Source organism: Piliocolobus tephrosceles, chromosome 6 (assembly GCF_002776525.5).
Source record: "Piliocolobus tephrosceles isolate RC106 chromosome 6, ASM277652v3, whole genome shotgun sequence".
NCBI classification, from domain to species: domain Eukaryota; kingdom Metazoa; phylum Chordata; class Mammalia; order Primates; family Cercopithecidae; genus Piliocolobus; species Piliocolobus tephrosceles.
In genome coordinates, this window is record NC_045439.1 from 18,012,521 (window position 1) to 18,029,946 (window position 17,426).

General features: G+C 41.1%; 1 protein-coding gene across 1 annotated transcript in view; it reads left to right on the plus strand.

Annotated features, from left to right (window-relative positions):
• The window catches only part of PTPN21 (protein tyrosine phosphatase non-receptor type 21), an 89,224-nt gene extending 72,088 nt beyond the window's left edge, over positions 1–17,136 (plus strand). The window contains exons 13-18 of the mRNA XM_023205395.1: positions 11,149–11,286; positions 12,477–12,698; positions 14,872–15,000; positions 15,189–15,423; positions 15,826–15,986; positions 16,634–17,136. Coding sequence (XP_023061163.1) covers positions 11,149–11,286; positions 12,477–12,698; positions 14,872–15,000; positions 15,189–15,423; positions 15,826–15,986; positions 16,634–16,762 — 1,014 coding nt within the window. The 3' untranslated portion in view covers positions 16,763–17,136. The remainder of the gene's footprint in view (positions 1–11,148; positions 11,287–12,476; positions 12,699–14,871; positions 15,001–15,188; positions 15,424–15,825; positions 15,987–16,633) is intronic.
• Positions 17,137–17,426: the final 290 nt, after the last annotated feature.

Here is a 17,426-nt window from a genome sequence, read left to right on the forward strand (position 1 = left end):
ATGGAAAAGATAAAAGGTTTTAGTAACGCAGTGTTAAGGGAAAGACAGTTAAGATTTCATAACTTTAGCCAGGATTGCTTTAGCCACCCATTAAAAATACTGTGGGTGATGCAGCACCCCAGGAGTGCATTTGTTTAGTTTGTTGAAGAGATAATCTGAGAAAAGCATCCAGGAAAGTGTTCCCAATCCTAATATAATTCTCCAGGTTGGAGTGTGTGTGGATATAGTTTACATATCTTGGCTGTGATTCTCCAGAGTGATCCTGGAGTTGGGAAGATGGCATTTTGTCAAGGCAAATCCTGAGACGTCCAGGTTTCTTAAATTTAAAAGAAAATGAATTCAACTGAAAATCTAAGGAAAGTCCCTTGTAGAAGATGCAGTTCTTTAATATTCAGCCTAATAAATAAATATGAATTAAACACTTTTTACCTACTTTGAAGCAAAATATAAAACATAGTAGCGTCATCTCTAGCTGCCATCCTTGGAGCATTTACCATGGGCCAAGCGTTTCCTCTACTTTTCTGGTCTATTTACAGTAAGCCTATTGTTATGCCTGTTTTACACTTGAAGAAACAGACTTAGATATTAACTAACTTTTCAAGGTCACATGACTAATGAGTGACTGAACTGGAATTTTAAACCCATACTTAGCAGCCCGTTCTGTTATCATCTACATTGTCAATGTATGTTCTGCATTGAAGTATACTGTATATATTCTATTAAGTCATAATTACTTGTTGAAGCCTTGCTAGTCTGTCTTTCACTGAAACTTTTAAACTCAGTCCTCAACCTGGGACTAAGCATTTGTGGCCTTGTGATGAAGTGTGTCCACCCGAAGTTATTTTGTTACAGTGCTCAGGCTTCCAGCTTTTTCTGGCCCACATCTCCACTCCTCATGCCCTGCACTTGAGTCAGGCTAACTTAATTAGGGCCTCCATCCTATCTCCCATTGGCTTCCAGTGTCCTGGCAACTAGGGTTCTCCTCCCCCCGTCACTGCTAAATTGCAAACTCAGACAGGAGGGCTCATTTCAAGTGTGGTTCTGGCCTAGTGTATGAGATCCTTTAAGATGCTGCAAACATCTTGCTAAACAGGAAAAAACCCACACTATTATAGTGCTTATGAAAGAGATTAATGTACAAAAACCTACTTAACAAAAAAAGTACCATAGATTTAAATTTGCTTTTTTTTTTCTTTTGAGAAGAGTCTTGCTCTGTTGCCCAGGCTGGAGTGCAGTGGTGCGATCTCGCCTCACTGCCTCCTCTGCCTCCCGGGTTCAAGCAATTCCCTTGCCTCAGCCTCACGAGTAGCTGGGACTATAGGCACCCGCCACCATACCCGGTTAATTTTTTGTATTTTTAGTAGAGATGGGGTTTCACCGTGTTAGCCAGGATGGTCTCCATCTCCTGACCTCCTGATCTGCCTGCCTCAGCTTCCCAAAGTGCTGGGATTACAGGTGTGAGCCACCACACCTGGCCTAAATTTGCTTTCTTTTAATAAGTTTTGGGTTTGAATTTTAAGTTGATTTTTAAGTTTTTCACAAGTGTACAACATAACTCACGTACCTGAACAGTAAAGGCCAATGCCTTCAGCGGACACAGATTTAAGAGTGTAGGGAGCAGTGATTCAGGGATAAGATGTGGGTAGATTTTCCAAAGTAACTCTACCTGAATCCCGGAGCCAGCTGGACAGAGTCCTTTTATACTTCACACCCTCCCATTGCAATAAGAACTGTTTTTTTTTTTTTTTTTTAATTATACTTTAAGTTCTAGGGTACATGTGCATAACGGGCAGGTTTGTTACATATGTATACTTGAGCCATGTTGGTGTGCTGCACCCATCAACTCGTCAGTACCCATCAATTCGTCATTTATATCAGGTATAACTCCCAATGCAATCCCTTCTCCCTCCCCCCTCCCCATGATAGGCCCCGGTGTGTGATGTTCCCCTTCCCGAGTCCAAGTGATCTCATTGTTCAGTTGCCACCTATGAGTGAGAACATGCAGTGTTTGGTTTTCTGTTCTTGTGATAGTTTGCTAAGAATGATGGTTTCCAACTGCATCCATGTCCCTACAAAGGACACAAACTCATCCTTTTTTTATGGCTGCATAGTATTCCATGGTGTATATGTGCCACATTTTCTTAATCCAGTCTGTCACAGATGGACATTTGGGTTGATTCCAAGTCTTTGCTATTGTGAATAGTGCCGCAGTAAACATACGTGTGCATGTGTCTTTATAGCAGCATGATTTATAATCCTTTAGGTATATACCCAGTAGTGGGATGGCTGGGTCATATGGTACATCTAGTTCTAGATCCTTGAGGAATCGCCATACTGTTTTCCATAATGGTTAAACTAGTTTACAGTCCCACCAACAGTGTAAAAGTGTTCCTATTTCTCCACATCCTCTCCAGCACCTGTTGTTTCCTGACTTTTTAATGATTGCCATTCTAACTGATGTGAGATGGTATCTCATTGTGGTTTTGATTTGCATTTCTCTGATGGCCAGTGATGATGAGCATTTTTTCATGTGTCTGTTGGCTGTATGCATGTCTTCTTTTGAGAAATGTCTGTTCATATCCTTTGCCCACTTTTTGATGGGGTTGTTTTTTTCTTGTAAATTTGTTTGAGTTCTTTGTAGATTCTGGATATTAGCTCTTTGTCAGATGAGTAGATTGCAAAAATTTTCTCCCATTCTGTAGGTTGCCTGTTCACTCTGATGGTAGTTTCTTTTGCTGTGCAGAAGCTATTTAGTTTAATTAAATCCCATTTGTCAATTTTGGCTTTTGCTGCTGTTGCTTTTGGTGTTTTAGACATGAAGTCCTTGCCCATGCCTATGTCCTGAATGGTACTACCTAGGTTTTCTTCTAGGGTTTTTATGGTATTAGGTCTAACATTTAAGTCTGTAATCCATCTTGAATTAATTTTCGTATAAGGAGTAAGGAAAGGATCCAGTTTCAGCTTTCTACTTATGGCTAGCCAATTTTCCCAGCACCATTTATTAAATAGGGAATCCTTTCCCCATTTCTTGTTTCTCTCAGGTTTGTCAAAGATCATATGGTTGTAGATGTGTGGTATTATTTCTGAGGACTCTGTTCTGTTCCATTGGTCTATAGCTCTGTTTTGGTACCAGTACCATGCTGTTTTGGTTACTGTAGCCTTGTAGTATAGTTTGAAGTCAGGTAGCGTGATGCCTCCAGCTTTGTTCTTTTGACTTAGGATTGTCTTGGCAATGCGGGCTCTTTTTTGGTTCCATGTGAACTTTAAAGCAGTTTTTTCCAATTCTGTGAAGAAACTCATTGGTAGCTTGATGGGGATGGCATTGAATCTATAACTAACCTTGGGCAGTATGGCCATTTTCACGATATTGATTCTTCCTATCCATGAGCATGGTATGTTCTTCCATTTGTTTGTGTCCTCTTTCACTGAGCAGTGGTTTGTAGTTCTCCTTGAAGAGGTCCTTTACATCCCTTGTAAGTTGGATTCCTAGGTATTTTATTCTCTTTGAAGCAATTGTGAATGGAAGTTCATTCATGATTTGGCTCTCTGTTTGTCTGTTACTGGTGTATAAGAATGTTTGTGATTTTTGCACATTGATTTTGTATCCTGAGACTTTGCTGAAGTTGCTTATCAGCTTGAGATTTTGGGCTGAGACAATGGGGTTTTCTAAATATACAATCATGTCATCTGCAACCAGGGACAATTTGACTTCTTCTTTTCCTAACTGAATACCCTTTATTTCTTTCTCTTGCCTGATTGCCCTAGCCAGAACTTCCAACACTATGTTGAATAGGAGTGGTGAGAGAGGGCATCCCTGTCTTGTGCCAGTTTTCAAAGGGAATTTTTCCAGTTTTTGCACATTCAGTATGATACTGGCTGTGGGTTTGTCATAAATAGCTCTTATTATTTTGAGGTACGTTCCATCAATACCGAATTTGTTGAGCGTTTTTAGCATGAAGGGCTGTTGAATTTTGTCAAAAGCCTTTTCTGCATCCATTGAGATAATCATGTGGTTTTTGTCTTTGGTTCTGTTTATATGCTGGATTACGTTTATTGATTTGCGAATGTTGAACCAGCTTTGCATCCCACGGATGAAGCCCACTTGATCATGGTGGATAAGCTTTTTGATGTGCTGCTGAATCTGGTTTGCCAGTATTTTATTGAGGATTTTTGCATCGATGTTCATCAGGGATATTGGTCTAAAATTCTCTTTTTTTGTTGTGTCTCTGCCAGGCTTTGGTATCAGGATGATGTTGGCCTCATAAAATGAGTTAGGGAGGATTCCCTCTTTTTCTATTGATTGGAATAGTTTCAGAAGGAATGGTACCAGCTCCTCCTTGTACCTCTGGTAGAATTCAGCTGTGAATCCATCTGGTCCTGGACTTTTTTTGGTTGGTAGGCTATTAATTATTGCCTCAATTTCAGAGCCTGCTACTGGTCTATTCAGGGATTCACCTTCTTCCTGGTTTAGTCTTGGAAGAGTGTAAGTGTCCAGGAAATTATCCATTTCTTCTAGATTTTCTAGTTTATTTGCGTAGAGGTGTTTATAGTATTCTCTGATGGTAGTTTGTATTTCTGTGGGGTCGGTGGTGATATCCCCTTTATCATTTTTTATTACGTCTATTTGATTCTTCTCTCTTTTCTTCTTTATTAGTCTTGCTAGCGGTCTGTCAATTTTGTTGATCTTTTCAAAAAACCAACTCCTGGATTCATTGATTTTTTGGAGGGTTTTTTATGTCTCTATCTCCTTCAGTTCTGCTCTGATCTTAGTTATTTCTTGCCTTCTGCTCGCTTTTGAATGTGTTTGCTCTTGCCTCTCTAGTTCTTTTAATTGTGATGTTAGAGTATCAATTTTAGATCTTTCCAGCTTTCTCTTGTGGGCATTTAGTGCTATAAATTTCCCTCTACACACTGCTTTAAATGTGTCCCAGGGGTTCTGGTATGTTGTATCTTTGTTCTCATTGGTTTCAAAGAACATCTTTATTTCTGCCTTCATTTCGTTATGTACCCAGTAGGCATTCAGGAGCAGGTTGTTCAGTTTCCATGTAGTTGAGCGGTTTTGATTGAGTTTCTTAGTCCTGAGTTCTAGTTTGATTGCACTGTGGTCTGAGAGACAGTTTGTTATAATTTCTGTTCTTGTACATTTGCTGAGGAGTGCTTTACTTCCAATTATGTGGTCAATTTTGGAATAAGTGCGATGTGGTGCTGAGAAGAATGTATATGCTGTTGATTTGGGGTGGAGAGTTCTGTAGATGTCTATTAGGTCCGCTTGGTGCAGAGATGAGTTCAATTCCTAGATATCCTTGTTAACTTCCTATCTCGTTGATCTGTCTAATGTTGACAGTGGAGTGTTGAAGTCTCCCATTATTATTGTATGGGAGTCTAAGTCTCTTTGTAAGTCTCTAAGGACTTGCTTTATGAATCTGGGTGCTCCTGTATTGGGTGCATATATATTTAGGATAGTTAGCTCTTCCTGTTGAATTGATCCCTTTACCATTATGTAATGGCCTTCTTTGTCTCTTTTGATCTTTGATGGTTTAAAGTCTGTTTTATCAGAGACTAGGATTGCAACCCCTGCTTTTTTTTGTTCTCCATTTGCTTGGTAGATCTTCCTCCATCCCTTTATTTTGAGCCTATGTATGTCTCTGCATGTGAGATGGGTCTCCTGAAGACAGCAGACTGATGGGTCTTGACTCTTTATCCAGTTTGCCAGTCTGTGCCTTTTAATTGGAGCATTTAGTCCATTTACATTTAAGGTTAATATTGTTATGTGTGAACTTGATCCTGCCATTATGATATTAACTGGTTATTTTGTTCGTTAGTTGATGCAGTTTCTTCCTAGCCTCGATGGTCTTTACATTTTGGCATGTTTTTGCAATGGCTGGTACGGGTTGTTCCTTTCCATGTTTAGTGCTTCCTTCAGGGTCTCTTGTAAGGCAGGCCTGGTGGTGACAAAATCTCTAAGCATTTGCTTATCTGTAAAGGATTTTATTTCTCCTTCACTTATGAAATTTAGTTTGGCTGGATATGAAATTCTGGGTTTAAAATTCTTTTCTTTAAGAATGTTGAATATTGGCCCCCACTCTCTTCTGGCTTGTAGAGTTTCTGCTGAGAGATCTGCTGTTAGTCTGATGGGCTTCCCTTTGTGGGTAACCCGACCTTTCTCTCTGGCTGCCCTTAAGATTTTTTCCTTCATTTCAACTTTGGTGAATCTGGCAATTATGTGTCTTGGAGTTGCTCTTCTCGAGGAGTATCTTTGTGGCATTCTCTGTATTTCCTGAATTTGAATGTTGGCCTGCCCTACTAGGTTGGGGAAGTTCTCCTGGATGATATCCTGAAGAGTGTTTTCCAACTTGGTTCCATTTCCCCCCTCACTTTCAGGCACCCCAATCAGACGTAGATTTGGTCTTTTTACATAATCCCATACTTCTTGCAGGCTTTGTTCATTTCTTTTTCTTCTTTTTTCCTTTGGTTTCTCTTCTCGCTTCATTTCATTCATTTGATCCTCAATCACTGATACACTTTCTTCCAGTTGATCAAGTCGGTTACTGAAGCTTGTGCATTTGTCACATATTTCTCGTGTCATGGTTTTCATCTCTGTCATTTCGTTTATGACCTTCTCTGCATTAATTATTCTAGCTATCAGTTCTTCCACTCTTTTTTCAAGATTTTTAGTTTCTTTGCACTGGGTACGTAATTCCTCCTTTAGCTTTGAGAAGTTTGATGGACTGAAGCCTTCTTCTCTCATCTCGTCAAAGTCATTCTCTGACCAGCTTTGATCCGTTGCTGGCGATGAGCTGCATTCCTTTGCAGGGGGAGATGCGCTCTTATTTTTTGAATTTCCAGCTTTTCTGCCTTGCTTTTTCCCCATCTTTGTGGTTTTATCTGCCTCTGGTCCTTGATGATAGTGACGTACTGATGGGGTTTTGGTATAGGTGTCCTTCCTGTTTGATAGTTTTCCTTCTAACAGTCAGGACCCTCAGCTGTAGGTCTGTTGGAGATTGTTTGAGGTCCACTCCAGACCCTGTTTGCCTGGGTATCAGCAGCAGAGGTTGCAGAAGATAGAATATTGCTGAACAGCGAGTGTACCTGTCTGATTCTTACTTTGGAAGCTTCCTCTCAGGGGTGTACTCCACCGTGTGAGGTGTCGGGTGTCAGACTGCCCCTAGTGGGGGATGTCTCCCAGTTAGGCTACTCAGGGGTCAGGGACCCACTTGAGCAGACAGTCTGCCCCTTCTCAGATCTCAACCTCCATGTTGAGAGATCCACTGCTCTCTTCAAAGGTGTCAGACAGAGTCGTTTGCGTCTGCAGAGGTTTCTGTTGCTTTTTTTGTTGTTGTTGTTTAGCTGTGCCCTGTCCCCAGAGGTGGAGTCTACAGAGACAGGCAGGCTTCCTTGAGCTGCTGTGAGCTCCACCCAGTTCAAGCTTCCCAGGGGCTTTGTTTACCTACTTAAGCCTCAGCAATGGTGGGCGCCCCTCCCCCAGCCTCGCTGCTGCCTTGCAGTTAGATCGCAGACTGCTGTGCTAGCAATGAGGGAGGCTCTGTGGGAGTGGGACCCTCCTGGCCAGGTGTGGGATATAATCTCCTGGTGTGCCCGTTTGCTTAAAGCGCAGTATTGGGGTGGGAGTTATCCGATTTTCCAGGTGTTGTGTGTCTCAGTTCCCCTGGCTAGGAAAAGGGATTCCCTTCCCCCTTGCGCTTCCCAGGTGAGGCGATGCCTTGCCCTGCTTCAGCTCTCGCTGGTCGGGCTGCAGCAGCTGACCAGCACCGATTGTCTGGCACTCCCTAGTGAGATGACCCCAGTACCTCAGTTGAAAATGCAGAACTCACTGGTCTTCTGTGTCGCTTGCGCTGGGAGTTGGAGACTGGAGCTGTTCCTATTCGGCCATCTTGCTCCGTCCCCCTCCAAGAACTGTCTGTTTTTATGGTGACTCAAGTACTTTCCCCAAATGCTACAGCTAGCAGTACTCAGGCCTATTTTATCCCTGTATGTTTTGAATGGGGTCTGGTAGGGCCAGTTAAATCTGAGGACGTTGATCAGTTTGGTTCTCTTAAAAGAACTTTTCTCTCCCATTTACTTTTAAGACCACAATATTAGTAAAATTATGTGAATTATGGTTTTGGTCCTTTTTGCTTAAAGGATTCTACTTAAAGAATGGGTATGGCAACTGTGGTCACAGGAAAGAGCAAAGGTCCTACGAGTTAAAAACCTTGGGGCTGAGTCTAGAGCCTGCCATTTGTTAGTTCGTGGTGACACGGTCAGGACCCTTCATGCGTCAGAACCTCAGCTACCACATCAGATAACCTCAGATCATGAGGACGGTCATCCCTGCTCTGCCTGCTTCATGGCATTATGTCCCACATGCAGTTAGGCATGAAAAAATGCCTCCTGAATTATATGATTCAGCATAACTGATTTTAACCAAAGATTTGCTTTTATTTGTTTTGACACTGATTACCTTATAAAAGAGGCAGCCATGTGGCCTCAGACAAGCTATTTAATCTCTCTGTGACTCAGTTTTTACATTTGTAAATGAGAGGACCCCAGAGAATTGTTGGGGGAATAAAATGAGGTTCTGGCACATTGAAAGAGCTTAGTCAATATTAACATTACTGTGAGGTGCCATCATACATTTAACTTAATGGTTTTCAAGAGTGGAAGAGGCCAATCCCCTGTTGTCTCCTCTGACCTTTCATAGTAACATGGGGTTGCCATTATCTTAATGGTTACAACAAATTTTCTAATGTGAATTAAGGTTATGGAGGTTTAGTATTAAAAACAGTGAAATAAACTGCAGACAAGTAGGAATGATTTTAGAATTCTCCACCCATCTCCACCTCCAGCGACCTGATTGTTATCTTAAAGGCAGACTGGTTTGGGCGCTCATACATCTACATAAAGATTTTCTTTTTGTTGTACCCTTTAGTGCAGTGGTTCTCACATAAGAAATCACTGTGCAGGGTATGCATTAAAATCGTATGCTTATATTCTAAGGGCTAATTAAGGCATATTCAAGGCTAGTTTTGACTACATACAACATTCTTCCATTACTGGCTTTGAACTGACCTCACAGCCAATCAACTTTATCCAGCGTGTCCCAGTGTGGGATATTTTGAGTCATTTTCAGGCAGAGAAGTGCGGGAGCTAGCTCATATTGGCTGGCAAGAGCCGACTTAAATTTTCAGGAATCTTGTGAGCCAATTGATGTGACATTAACAGTTTGAAATTGGCTGTGATGGGAGTATTTACACCATGGATATGGGCAAATACCAATCAAAACTTCCTTCTAAGAGCCAGTTGTTAAATATTACCAGCACATCACTGTTTTCTGCACGTTAGAACCATTAAATTTCAGCCTAAGCAGGAACTTTTTAGTCTGTATGCCTGTGTCTGAGTGTATCTGTCTCTTTCTGTCTAGGTGAGGCTTACAGAGGAAAAGTGACTTGCCTGAAAGAAGTTGGTCAGTTAGAGGCCAGATGTGAACCCAGGCCTCTGCTGTTTCTAGTCTAGACTGCATTATGTGGGGAACTCATTATCAAATATGAATTATAAAATTAAAAATTAATCCACTTAGCCTTTTGAGTTAGGTACCAATCATAGTCTCCAATTATAGCAGCAATCTTTTAGGATTTTTTCCCCTCTTACCAAGATGCCTTTTCCCTCTGTTCTTGCGCCATTATCATGGGGCTTCCTGGCCTGTTACAGGTTGAGAGAGCTGGAATAACACTGATTTTGTTTACAGGGCAGAAACATTTTTTTCCGGTTGGGGCTACTCATCATATTGATGTCTTCCAAGGAAGTGCAGTATATCCAACGAAACTTAGCATTTTTTTTTTGAGACGGAGTCTCACTCTGCCCCCAGGCTGGAGTGCAGTAGCACGATCTCAGCTCACTGTAATCTCTGCCTCCTGGGTTCAAGCCATTCTCCTGCCTCAGCCTCCCTAGTAGCTGGGATTACAGGCATGCGCCACCACACCCAGCTAATTTTTGTATTTTTAGTAGAGATGGGGTTTCACCATGTTGGCCAAGATGGTCTCAATCTCCTGACCTCATGATCCGCTCGCCTCGGCCTCCCAAAATGCTAGGATTACAGGTGTGAGCCCCCGCGCCTGGTCAACTTAGCGTTCTTATGCTTATTATTCTCAGAGAGGAAAATCATGCTCTAATAATAACTTTAGGAAGCACCTGATTTCAGGAGATAAGATTTTGTTGATGCCTTCTCTTCTGTCCTGTCCTCCTGGTGTCATGATGGAGATTTTAGCTCTGTTTTATTTTCCTTGTTTAAAAATGTAGCCGTTCTGAGAGGTAGTGTGATCTAACCCGGGTCATCCAAGTCTGCGCTAGAACGTAGAGTAGCATATGAGGAGGGAGCTTCAACACACAAAGGGGGCTGCTGCAGAAAGCATTTAATTTTTTCAGAATGACTTAAAGAATTTATTTTAAAAATTATAAAAGCTGGCCAGGCATAGTGGCACATGCCTGTAATCTCGAGCACTTTGGGAGGCCACCACAGGAGGATTGCTTAAGTTTGGGAGTTCGAGACCAGCCTGTGCAACATAGTGAGACCCCATCTCTGCAAAAAACACAGAGATTAGTTGGGCATGGTGGCATGTGCTGGTATTCCCAGGTACTCGAGAGGTTCAGGTGGGATTGCTTGAGACTGGAGGTTGAGGCTGCAGTGAGCTAGGATGGTGCCACTGTATTCCATCCAGCCTGGGTGACAGAGTGAGACCCTGTCTCAAAAAAACAAAACAAAAACAAAAAACGATAAAAGCTTATTATAGTCAAGTGATTGCATTTAAAGCTTTTTTTTTTTTTGGACTTCAGCTGATTTTTTACATCTGTCTTGTTTTAAAAGGAATGCGGTCTGCCTGGAGCCTCACCTTTCATTACAACAGAACTTTGTAACCAATCGTGTTTCAAAACCTTCTATCTGGAAGACTTATCAGGGCTTTGGCCTTGAAAGGAATGTCTTCCTACTAATGTTTGGTAAACAAGTGGTGTGTGAAGGAGTGTAATCTTTCTGGGTTTATTGTGAAAGGAGAACACTCCCTTTGTGTGTTCCTGGTCTTCAGTGCATTGAAATTTCTTTTCACAGGGGTTGTATTTGTGTATATTTCATATATACTATAAATTCTTTTACAGGGAATGAAAAAGACTCGAGTAGATGCAAAAAAAATTGGTCCTCTTAAACTGGCTGCCCTAAACGGACTCTCCCTATCTCGAGTGCCTCTGCCTGATGAAGGAAAGGAAGTGGCTACCAGAGCAACAAATGATGAAAGGGTACGTATGGGGGCACACGGGGCTTTGTGCCTTCTCTGGAACAACCGGTAAATACTACGCAAATGCCTTCATGAGCTTTTGGTGAATTTTCTAACGCAATTTAATAATAAATGATTGTTAAGGAATTTTGTAATATGGGCCTCAAAATTGGGGCAAATGTATAGCTAATGTCTATAGATAATTTCAGGTTTGAATGCTGATTTTTTTGTTTGTTTCTCAGTGTTCTTTTTTACCTTCTCCTGGCCTTTTGGGGCAGTCTTGATTTTGATGGCCTTAAAGTGAGAAGAAATCTACAAGAATACAGGAGCATACATAGGAAAGACAGCAGACATTGACTTTATTATATTGAAAGCTTACCTCGAGAGTAGTTTCTCAATTTTTCAAAACTTCCTATTGTGCCTGAGGTGTATTTTCTAAGAGGTTTTATTACATCTAAATCAAATAGGCATACATTTGCTTTACAACGGGATCCTGGAGGTAGTTTCCAATATTTCCTACTGCTTTAGTCTTTTATATATCGTATGATATAAAATGAAAACGTGTTCATAGATGTTGGAACTCATTATCCGTCCCCTAGATTTACTGTTCCCCAGGAGAATTCCATCTATTAGGGGTCACAAAATTGACCACAGATCTAGAGAAAATGAATTCAACAAATTTCTTTAGGCCAATTTTCAACTTTAAACAAAACTTTGCATTATATTTCTCACCAAAATGATTGTCTTTTGTTCTTTTAACTCTTGTTGTTGTGGCTTGTTAAAATTTTAACTTTGTTTTCACCTAGAATTTTGTTTTTGTTTTTATTTGTTTTGGTTTTTTTGAGATAGTGAACCTCATGGTTCACTGCAGCCTGAACCTCCTGGGCTCAAGCAGTCCTCTTGCCTCATCCTCCCAAGTAGCTGGGACCACAGGCATGCACCACCACACCTGGCTCATTTTTTAATTTTTTGCAGGGATGGGGTCTCACTGTGTTGCTCAGGCTGGTCCTGAACTCTTAGGCGCAAGTGATCCTCCCTCCTTGGCCTCCCAAAGTGCTAGGATTACAGGCATGAGCCACTGTGCCCAACCTAGAATTTTCAATATTAGACAGTGCTAGATGTGAAGCAGAAAACAAAATTCCAAATATACAGTCAAAAGGTAGCCACGACATGTGGCTGTATTCATGTTATTCCACATATTCTGTTTTGTAGTGTAAAATTCTGGAACAACGATTAGAACAAGGAATGGTATTCACAGAATATGAAAGAATTCTTAAGAAACGGCTGGTTGATGGGGAGTGCTCAACAGCACGACTCCCTGAAAATGCAGAAAGAAATCGATTCCAAGATGTTCTTCCTTATGACGATGCGAGAGTGGAGTTGGTCCCAACTAAAGAAAACAACACTGGTTACATCAATGCATCACATATTAAGGTGAGAGGAACGCCTCAAGTAATAAACAGCACATGCAGTTTCAGTTAAATTACAAGAATGGTAAGAATTATATTCATGTCTGTTTAGAATGCAGATACTTTAAAATTTATTTTCATTTTATTGTTTTAGATAAACACTCTAGTTTTGAACATTTGTGACAAACTGTACTACAAGCTGGGAAATCCACACACCAGTGCTAGGTAAAAAGTGTCTGTCAGACAGAGCCAAAGTCATGTCTCTCCATGTGCGAAACCACTCTGCCCCCAACACTCAGGGCACACTTATTTGCCTGGCTTTTTTTCTTTTGCCTTTTTTGAGATGGAGTCTTGCTCTGTCGCCCAGACTGGTGGAGTGCAGTGGTGTGATCATGGCTCCCTACGGCCTTGACCTTCTGTTGCCTGGCTTTAGAACTTTGTCCTTCTAAATCTGAAGACCTCTTTTTAGCTCATAAATTCTTCTGGAAGCCACTGAATTGCTGGTTTTTCCTCATCACATACCGACATACATTTTTATGTAACAGAAGTGTCTTGGCTTTTTGATGGCGTTCACAAAAGCTTTCAAAAGTTGCCATCTGTTCTCTTTGCATACTCTTTGTAATAATTTTTAAGTATCATTTTGTTCTTTGAAGAAGTGCTTTTTTCCTGGAACCAGTATAATGTCATTAAACTGGGGTAATGTTTATGATGAGAGATAGGGGGTCTAGTTTTATTTTTCTGCTTATGGTATCAAGTTTTCCCACCCCATGTATTTAAGAGACTATGTGTCTCCTTCCCAGTGTATGTTCTTGGCACCTTATCTGGGGTAATATCACTGCCATGAAAATGGACAAAATGATGATTCACAACACATGATAGGATAAAGCCAGATGTTCCCTCTTCCTCATTGTACCCTTTGTTCATGCTGGCCACATTCAATTCTTTATTTTGGGAAGGAGAAATCTCATGGTGAGTGAAGGAGTAAGTGTGGACAGGTGGTGTTTTTTTTTCTTTAGTTTGCAAGTATTATTTGAGAAGGGAACAAGCTGACACCAAGGCTTTCTGGAGCCTGGAAGTCTGCCTGTGAATGCCAGTACCCCTTGATGGCTTTTGGGAATCTATGCACATACTATTTTATTTTTAAATATAATATCAGCATACTTTACTTAAAAACCGAGCATTTCTTTGAAATAACTCATCCAGTCTCTTATGACTAGATGGATAAGAATGAATGATACTGTAGTTCTGTAGTGATATTTCAAAATCTTCAGCAGCCACTTGCAGAATAGAGGAAAGAATTTGATAGACCTGGGTCTGACTCCTAGATCTAAAATGAAGTGGGACCTCACTTTATAAGCTGTGTTGTGTGACCTCATCTCAGTTATATGGAAATAAATAAATGATGACACCTACCCTGCCGGCTTCTCACTAGCCCCCTCCTCTTCCCTAGTACTTATTCACTGTTATAATCTGCTACTCATTCACAGTGGCAGCCACTGGGTGCTCAGTGAGATGATGTGGAGCAGTGACTAGGGGACTGGCAGCCCTGAGTGAGAGTACATGTGGCACAAGGCTTGGCACTGGGTTTTACATTTAGTGAGCGTTTGGAGACAGTTATTGTCATCACTCAACATTGGTGAAGCCAAGATTTAACCCAGGTCTCTTAACTGCAAATCTAGTAATTACTGTTGTATTAGACTGCTCTCAAGGAATTTAAATCTTAAGTGAAAACTTAATATTTTTGTGGAGAGTGACCTTGACTCAGAAGTTCAGAGGTGAGACTATCTTAAGTAGGAAGTTTTTTTTTTTTTTTTTTAAAGAAGAGGAACCATGGCTGTAATAATAGCTACTTATTGAGTTATATACCAGGTACCATAGATACTGACTCAGTCCTCACAACGACCCTATGAGGGTAGGCAGCATTTTTATTTTATAAATGAGAACTGAGATTCAGCAAGGTTAGCAGGTTGCATAGATATTATGTATATTCACAGTACCTAAGTTTATAAAAATGTCAGTAATGCAAATTGTATTCACAAGGGAAAAGATGAAAAGTCTTTCCTTATTCTGCTGAATAATCCAGTTTACTACTTTTTTACTTTTTTAAACAACTTTTTTAGTACTACCATGAATGTATGCATACATACCTATGTATATTATACACACATGTCAATTTTTTTAACTTTTTCTAATCCCAGGTCTCTGTCAGTGGAATTGAATGGGATTATATTGCCACACAGGGACCATTACAGAATACCTGTCAAGATTTTTGGCAGATGGTATGGGAACAGGGAATTGCAATTATAGCAATGGTGACAGCAGAAGAGGTAGGTATTCATTTCTCTTAAGTGATTTTCTCAGCCTCTGAAGAACAGTTAATGTTAATCATCTAGAATCCTGACCTGTGGAGAAAAAGGCAGGGTAGGGTTGTGGTTTTGTTTCAGATGTGCCATCTGTGTGAGAAGGGCATCCATTGCCGGACCTCGAGTCATTTAACCGTGCTCGTCTTTAACAGGAGGGTGGAAGGGAGAAGAGCTTTAGGTATTGGCCACGACTTGGTTCCAGGCACAACACTGTCACCTATGGAAGGTTTAAGATCACGACCCGCTTCCGCACAGACTCTGGCTGCTATGCCACCACGGGCCTGAAGATGAAGCACCTCCTTACCGGGCAAGAGAGGACCGTCTGGCACCTCCAGTATACAGACTGGCCTGAGCATGGCTGTCCAGAAGACCTCAAGGGATTTTTATGTGAGTGACTTTAAGTTTGTTCCCAGGACAGCTGCCTCTGGAGCTGTTAAACAGAGAGGAACATTTATGTTTCTGAAATATTTCCTTTATGTTCTCTCATATAAGCTTTGGACTTGTTTTAACATAAAAAATACAAGTGTTTTGGGGAGGGTTAATAAGAGGTTTATAAATTATGATTTGGTAGTGAGTAGAATGCCACAACTGACTGAGTATCTCCCCCATTTCATTTTGTAGACCAGAAAGTGGGCAGAGGTAGTGACTTGGTGGTTGGGTTTGGTTCACTGGTACCCAGTGCTCTTTATCTGCAGTCCTGTTAATCAGTGGAGAGAATATGAAGATTGAGTCGTCAATGTGATACGCCTTGATCCTTGAGTATTTTTCTATTTCTTTGATTTTCCACAGCGTATCTTGAAGAGATCCAGTCTGTTCGACGCCATACAAATAGCACAAGTGATCCCCAAAGCCCAAACCCTCCGTTGTTGGTCCACTGCAGTGCTGGGGTAGGAAGGACTGGCGTGGTTATTTTGTCGGAGATCATGATCGCCTGCCTGGAACACAATGAGGTGATGGCACTTATGATCACCTGGCCTTTTTGGGTGGAAACAAGGCTGGGGAAGAGAGGGACGTAGTGACCTAATAGCTCTTTTTGTGCACATTTCCTTGGACTCTGGTGGCCTCAAGATGTTACTAATGTTCCCTGCAAAAGGCTGTGTCTTCTTGGAGAGTCTCAGTACTAATTAGCATATTAAAGACTGAGAAGTCATACGATAAATAAAGCTGTTTAATTTTGTTTTACTTGCCCAAGATTTTTCAAATTTGAGCTCAGAACTCTTTTTTTCTGTTTACATTTCAAGGATGATTCATGCTGCCCAGAGCCCTTGAGGGAAATAGCTAGATATTGATAGCACACTATGTTTTTGTAGAATCTTGGTATTTAGTGAGATACGGTAATTATGTCCAACCATACAGAGTCAGTGAGCTATACCCAGGGAATGTTGAAGCAATAGTCTGCATGGACATTCTATTTATAGTTAAAACTAATCCGAAAATCAGAAGTAGGCAATCATGGCTTATTTCTAGAAGATGTTAAGGTGGAAAAGAGACTGTGTGCATCTCCTAACCAGGTTTCTGCCAGGACACTAGTGTCCTCCCATCCTTTCTCTCTCCCAAGGGGAACGCATTATCTTCATTACCATTTCTCTCAACCTAGGTACTGGACATCCCGAGAGTACTGGACATGCTGAGGCAACAGAGAATGATGCTGGTGCAGACTCTCTGCCAGTACACGTTTGTGTACAGAGTCCTCATCCAGTTCCTGAAAAGCTCCAGGCTCATCTAAGCTCCCAGATTTCTTACGGGGCCAGTCATGTGAAGCGTTTACAGCTTTAAAAAAAAAGCGCTTGCCTAACTCATACTTTTCCCCCCTTGACACTTGATCCACGCAGCGTGGCACTGGGACGTAAATGGTGCAGTCTGAATGGCAGCGCACTGAAGGAAATGTGCGAAGCACAGGCTGAAGACGGGTTTCTAACCTGGGAAAGGTGCTCAAGGAGGACTTGGTTTCAAGGGCCTTGCCCTGCCCTGGTCTGTCCGGTTTGCAGTACTTGCACACATTTTGGAGATTGTACTTTCTAGACAATGCTCTATTTTACTGAAGCTATGCTGGGCAATTCTGGCAATCATTAAAGCGCATAGATTTCTATCTTAAACTAATTTTTGATAATGGAGTTTTATTTTATGATAAATATTTAGGGATTTTCTAGTGAGAAGCAACTTTGTGTAGGGATGATCCACAGATATGAGTGGCTCCTATATAACTTTGTATTTAAAAATCATGTTGTTATCTTTTGTAATTTTTTGAAAACCTTGGTTACTTAATGGTTTAGTTACCAAACTGAAAACTATACTGAGAATCTATAAGTGTTATTTTGAAACATCAAAAGGATTTTTCTATCCAGAACATTTTTTATCCTAAAAATTGTATATAGTTGTACCTTCTCCAT